This window comes from Perca fluviatilis, chromosome 18, assembly GCF_010015445.1.
Source record: "Perca fluviatilis chromosome 18, GENO_Pfluv_1.0, whole genome shotgun sequence".
NCBI lineage: Eukaryota > Metazoa > Chordata > Actinopteri > Perciformes > Percidae > Perca > Perca fluviatilis.
In genome coordinates, this window is record NC_053129.1 from 28,436,664 (window position 1) to 28,443,889 (window position 7,226).

At 41.6% G+C, this 7,226-nt stretch overlaps 1 protein-coding gene across 2 annotated transcripts in view; it reads left to right on the forward strand.

Moving 5' to 3' along the window:
- ncoa1 (nuclear receptor coactivator 1) overlaps window positions 1-7,226 on the forward strand; it is a 73,767-nt gene that overhangs the window by 43,557 nt on the left and 22,984 nt on the right. For both annotated transcript variants that reach the window (XM_039781942.1, XM_039781943.1), the window contains exons 3-6: window positions 234-339; window positions 3,684-3,850; window positions 4,461-4,567; window positions 5,289-5,466. In XM_039781942.1, the coding sequence (XP_039637876.1) occupies window positions 251-339; window positions 3,684-3,850; window positions 4,461-4,567; window positions 5,289-5,466 (541 nt within the window). In that variant the 5' untranslated portion in view covers window positions 234-250. The remainder of the gene's footprint in view (window positions 1-233; window positions 340-3,683; window positions 3,851-4,460; window positions 4,568-5,288; window positions 5,467-7,226) is intronic.

Sequence of the window (7,226 nt, forward strand, 5' to 3'; positions counted from 1 at the left end):
TAGTAGGAGCTGAAAAATTTAAAAAAACTTTTAATTTTTTTTTGTTAAAAGGGATTTTACAAAGTAGCGTTCAGGAACCAGTATCGAAGTCACGGTATCGTTACCTGTATCCAACATTTTTAAACGATACCCAGCCCTGTTTACTGTTTTGTTTAACTGTTTTGTGTTTAGGTTTTTGGGGAGAACTGCAGTGTTACCCTTTCCTTGCTTTACGTTGTGTTCCTCCTCCGCAGGTCAGTTAAAGCTGAAAATGAGTGCAGTAGGGGAAAACCCCCTGGACCCTGCCACGCCAGAGTCACGCAAGAGGAAGGGCTCACCATGTGACACATCAGGGCAAAGGTAAAGACCCAGCCACGTGTTCTTTGTTCCGTTAGCGACAACACAAACGTTACCATTACATCCCCAGGCAAAAAGAGGCCACAGACATTTGGGAGTTTAAGGGACACGACTTGACATTGGAGGAATACAAAACAGCAAGGAGTATCAGCTGGTGCCCCGCGGAGAGCAGCACCACGGAGGGAACCACACAGCGTTCATCTGCCCACACTGCCATGACACAGAGCTGGTTTAATTCAATCAATTAATCAATCACAATACTTTACTGAACTCCATTCTCGAGTAGAAATATATAGAGAAATTATAAGAACAAATAGAAATAAGAAATAAAATAGAATAAGAGTTATGTAAACGGAATAGAAAGAAATATGTGAAAAATGAAATGGAAATATGTGCATCATACTTAAAGGTATAGCATCCATATATATGAAGAAATAGAGATATGAAACGTGAAAAATTGGAATAGTATAATATATACAACAGTGTAAACAATAATGTAAATAATTGCTGAGAAATGGGATCTATTGTGCGGTATAAAAGAAATGCAGTAAAATAAAATCGGAAAAAAGTCCGCAAAGTATCCCTTTAATAGTTCAAAATAAGCTCCACCTCAACCAACTACAACAGTAAAATCCGGCTTATAATAAGCTATTGATTTAATAAATAATAACCGTCACATGGGACATCTGCTTTTATTACTTACTTTTTTTTATTACTTACTAAGAATATTTTCTTTATACTTATTATTATACTTGCATTCTTTCACTTAAGTAACATTTTCAATGCAGGACTTTTTACAGTGTGGTATTGGTACCTTTACTTAAGTAAAGGATCTAAATACTTCCTCCAACACTGGGGGTGACGACACGAGAAGAAGAAAATTCAAATCTTCTGGATCTCTAAAAGGCTATTGCAGATATAATATCCAATATAAGATAATATTGCATAATTAGGGATGTCCCGATTACAGTATCGGAGCTCGGCATTCACCCCGATTACCTTACTCCTCATCATGTACATCAGCTTGTAGTGGCCGCTGCCTTTAATCACCCACGCCCTGAGCCAGACGCACCGGCCAGACTGCCTGGATGCCGGCACTTTCAAACCAACGTGGTGCGCGGCCACTCGCCAGTGTCTGTTCAGAAAGTGTCTCATAGCTTGATCTCCCTTGGCAACGAGTACAAAAAGTCCGTCTTTCTCAGTCATCCGTTTTACGGAAGCGGATTACTCCAATCCTACACACTTTGTCCTCGATTCCACCAGGAAACCAGGCTTTCAGGCCACTATTTACATCGGTAAACACAAGAACAAATTCAAAGATTCACTATTAAGCGCAAGACGAGTCACTAAGTTTAGTTTTCGTTGTCCAGTGGGGAATATGAAACTGTTTATGCTTTGGTTGGGGGTGGGATCTTAGAGAAAACTGTTTTGGTGTTGAGAGAAAAGACTTATTAAGCTTAAAACATATTTGAGTTACTTTGTTTGCTTAGTTATTTTTGTAAACAAAAAAACGGCGTGCAGCTGAGCAAATAAAAGTATCTGATCGGGACTCGGTATCGGCAGATATTCAATATTTTTTCAAATCGGATCGGGGGTCAGAAAAGCTGATCGGGCGCACTTTACATTTAAAACAAATCTCAAAGTGCTTTTAGGTTAGGGTTTATGTAAGGTAGATCATGTAGTGGTGAAGGAATGAATGTAGTCAGTGTACTGTGTGCGAGTCTATAAAGCCCAGTAGCTGATGTAAGGTGATGTAACAGCCCAGGCAGCATTTCTACAGCAACTGCACACAGCCACTGACCTGCGCATTCACACAGCAGCGTCCTCCCCCTCCTCACCCCTCCCTCACTTGGTCACCACGCCTGTGTGTTCTGGCCGGCCAATGCACTGACCTACTTTTGCTGTTATCGTCTCACACGCATACTCACATATACACACATTCCGTCTTTTTTTTCATGTTTACCATATATCATTTGACATGACTTATGGCTAAACTTTCTTGTTTACACATAACGGAAACAAATTACAGGCAGCTGGGTGAAAATCCTCTGCACTTTAACAGCACATTGGGATGTTACTTACACATTGCCCAACTCTGACACTGATCATTTAAACCACCTGTTGTTTGAAAAAGAAACCTTAAACGTTGACCTTAAACAGCACAATGTTAAGATGGACTTAAACAGAAGCATCATGAAGTCAAGTAAAGATCAGGGCAGCAACTTTGAAATTTTTATTTTATAGTCTTGCTTTTCCTTCTAGGCCAAAAGGAGACTTGTTGCTGCCCCCTTTATGTCTGTGCTGGACTATGGCAATGTTGCATGTACATGCATGCATCACAATGCCTATACATGCTGGATACTTTCAAATATATTAAAATCTCAAAGCCCTTTACCCCTATTTTCCACCGGGTCCGCCTGTGCTGCGTTCCCGAGGCGGCGCGAGAAATTGCCCAGTGTTTCCTCTATGTTGATATTACCGCGGCGGCCTGGACGATTTCAAGGTAACGGTCGGTAGCTAACATTAGCAGATAAGCCCGTACTCTGACGTTCACTTGTTCACCCGTAGACGTAACCATTGGCATATTCTTATTTATAAGGTTGATTTGTCCTTCTTACTTATGGATCTACACACTGCAAAAAAAGTATGGGAAATTGTTGTCTTTGCTCCCAGGGTGTATTCCTACTATCTGTCTCTAAATCAAGGACTGAATTGGAAAAAAGGGGCGATTAAGTATGCTGCCCCCTCGGCTTGGAATCAGTTGCAAAATCATCTTAATCTTCAGAGGCTGGTCTCACTGGACGCATTTGAAGTGATTCTAAATGACTTGGATGTCGGCACATCTGGCTGTAGATGTTTTAAATGTTAAAGTATGTTTTTTTTGATATCTTAAAAATATATCAATATGTTATTTGTACTGCCTGTCTTGGCCAGGACACTCAGTATTGATGTACAGGTTGGCCAAGAAATACCAAAAAAATCACCTTAATCTTCAGGAGCTGGTCTCTTTGGATGCACACACACACACACACACACACACACACACACACACACACACACACACACACACACACACACACACACACACACACACACACACACACACACACACACACACACACACACACACACACACACACACACACACACAGAGTTTTCTGATGTTTTAAAGACCAAAGGAATAATTGATTCATTCGCACTTATCAATATTGGAATAAAATCCTTAGAGACCTGAAATGTTGAATCACAGCTCACTTTCTTTGTGTATCTTTAAAAGAAATGGACCAAATGCAAGTGATTGTGTGTCTGAAACTCACGGCTGTCTACGAACGCATCTGACTCTGTAGTGTGGAGAAGCGGAGGCGGGAGCTGGAATGCCGCTACATCGAGGAGCTGGCTGAGCTGCTGTCATCCAACATGGCCGACATTGCCAGTCTCAGTGTCAAGCCGGACAAGTGCCACATCCTCAAGAGCACCGTGGACCAAATCCAGCAGATGAAACGGCGTGAGCAGGGTGAGGGAAACACACACACACACACACACACACACACACACACACACACACACACACACACACACACGCGGTTTAACCAAATACTCAGCTATGAAGATGTGTGCATACTTGAGTTTTGTTGATTAGTTGCGTTACAAAGACATTTTTCACTGATTTAAAAATGAATTTCTTTGCTTCCAAGCTATAAAAATGGTTTTATTACACTCAAACTTATTTATTTATTTATTTTTATTTTTTTACATTACGACAAAATAAATGACAAGTTGTGTATGTATGTATGTATGTATGTACACTACACCTCTCGGCTCTCTCACATTTTATTTTCTCATATTCATGTTGTTAAAATTGGATTCCATTCCAAAGACAAACAAAAGCATATAACCGTTCTTAATTGATTCTCTAAGGATTTTACAGTTTTTAAATGTAAAGATCTTGTGCTGAATGTGAGGTTTTTGCGAGCCTATTGAGGGCTTCGGCGTCCAGGTCTTAAAGTTTCTAAAAGTGTTTTGTGTGTCTTTTTTGGAATAACGTGTGTTATTTTACAGGAAGCTTCCTTGTCTGTGTGTTCAGATTTCTGAATTTTTTTTTTTCTACTTCTCCCTCCTGACAGAGAAAGCAGCTCTTCTGTCTCCGGATGAGGAGGTGCAGAAGAGCGACATCTCCTCCAGTAGCCAGGGGCTGGTGGAGAAGGAGGCCCTGGGGCCCATGCTGCTAGAGGTGAACAACACACACACAATCAGTAGGGATGGGAATCGCTGGTCTCCCGATTTAATTACGATGATCACGATTTGAAACGATCTGATATCACGATGCATCGCCTCTTCAATATTATTATATATTGCTACACGTGGTTTTCATCGACAAATTCAAGCAATCAGACATATATTAGTCTTGCGTTGCCAGACCTTCCTCAACATCGCTGCGGAGGAGGGTCTGGCTAGTCCACACAGCTTTCCCGGGATGGGAGAAAAACGTGCTCTGGTTTATTGGCATTTCTTTAAACCAATCACAATCGGAAAGGAACTTGTTTTGGTGGAACATGTGCACGTTCAAAGGTTGTTTTAGTCGTGCAGAAGAAAACTCTTTGGTTTGGACAGATAGTCTAGCTAGCTGTCTGGATTTACCCTGCAGAGATCTGAGGAGCAGTTAACTGTAGTCCTCAGAAATCCACCGGAGTTTAGAATGCCAACACAAAGAAAGCGTTAGGTAAAGAGGGACATCTCGCATAATTTATCATAAAGTAATCCTGAAAGTGGAACATCGTGGATATAGACTACAGCACCCATAACAAACACACACACACACACACACACACACACACACACACACACACACACACACACACACACACCCTTCCCCCACCCCTGCTGGGATTTTTACTCCAAATTCAACTCACACAACCTGATTTTCCTTTCCTCCTCCTCCTCTCCTCATCCAGGCCCTTGATGGGTTTTTCTTCGTCGTCAACCGGGAGGGCCGCATCGTCTTTGTTTCAGAGAACGTGACGGGTTACCTTGGATACGCCCAGGGGGAGCTGATGACCTCAAGTGTCTACAGCATCCTCCATGTGGGAGACCACAATGAATTTGTTCGCAATCTGCTGCCCAAAAGCCTGGGTGAGTGTGCTGGAAGTATGGAGGAGTGTGCATGCATCTGCTGTCTTGATACTTTACATCCTAGGTTTAAGATGCCAATAGTCGTTATTTTTTTAAAAGATATTTGGTAATTGCATTTTCAGTATCTTCAAATTTGACAGTTTCCATGCCAATGGAACCCATTAGGGAGATGGGTTTTGGCAGCAGAATCAGAATATAGTCCTAAATACAGATAATTAACTTGGTTTATTGATGGAAAATACTGCAGCTAAAGCACATTTGAAGAGCCACGATGAAGGACAGAACTGAAGGAACAAGAACTGTGGAAATTTTGAATTCAAAGTTTTTAAGTGCATTTGTCAAAGCTGCAAAATATGCTCAGACAGGGTCAGAGTAGAGAGAATGTATGTGGGGAGTGTGAGGATTGAGGGAAGAGTGTAACAATGACTTTCTTCTTTATGATAATGTTATTTTATTATTTTATTTAAGCCACAACCTTGAGAAGAGATTATAGTGAAAACAGAGGTGGGATGAGGGAGGTTGTATAAGGACAAAGGATAAAGGAGTGCAGTAGGCAACAACACTTTTTCTGTGGTGATCTTCTAACCGCTTTTAATGTTGTGTCAGTCACTACAGCTCTCCTTTCTCCCTGCAAACGGAGATCTTTAAAACCCACTCTCCTATAGAAACTAAATACAAATGACATTTTAGCGACACACGCATTACTCTTAAAGGAAGGTCTTCTAGGTGAGATTTTAGGGTGCTTTGTTTTATGAACTGAACCCAAAAAAAGACAAAAAAAACAAATGTGACAACTGGGCAAAATAAAGAAAATACACTTTTCTTAAAGGTGCTCTAAGCCAGTGGTTCCCAACCTTTTTTCCTGGGCGCCCCCCCTACTTATGTCTAAGAAAAGCTGTCTGAGCCTGTCTCCTGAACACACTGTTAAAAAAAACGCGGTATCTGTAGGCAGCCCAGGCTCCACGAATAGCAACTAAAAAAACTGTGCCAACCTGCACCCACGAACCATAACAAACAGTGTTCCAGCCAATAACCGACAAGAAGGATTTGGGGGTGGCGGTTGGGGGGTTCGTGCGCGGAAGGGAGGGGACGGGATGAGGAGGAGGGAGGGGCGAGCTAGCCTCCGTTTTGTTTGACAATACTTTGAACGTCAATGAGAAGTAACGTCACCCAACATCGCTTAGAGCACCTTTAATATGGTGTATAGCAGCTGCAAATGTCTGCTGCATTCATTTTGAGCCAGGAGTACTCACTCAACAACGTTGGCATCTTCCAGCAACCTTGAAAAAACATTTGAAACGAGCCAAGAGGACATTTGGATTTGGCTTGCTTGAAAGTGCAACACTGGAAATCAGGTGACCGATTCAACAAAGCGATTTTTGAGCATTGTTTAGATGCAGATCACAAATGGTGGCAGCGCCACATTTCACAATTTGTTGTCTCAGATACATTTGTGACTCCTTCAGGGATTTCATGTGCTTGTGCATGGATTGCAAGTATGCTCATATATGTTCAAAATGAGCACAAGGTGAAATGATCTCTTGCAGCAGATTTGGTGAAACGGGCCCCAGGACTGTTGTTGTGCGAACAGAGCTGTCAAAGATACTAGTGCAAACTGGTTATTATTTTGAGGACGAAAAAGGATTTGTTCTCATAACTGCTACAGAAATTCTTAGTCGACTAACACACATGATTTTGTCGGACTATCGATTTAATCGACACATTTGTAAAACTGAATTTCTGCAAAAGCACCACTTTAA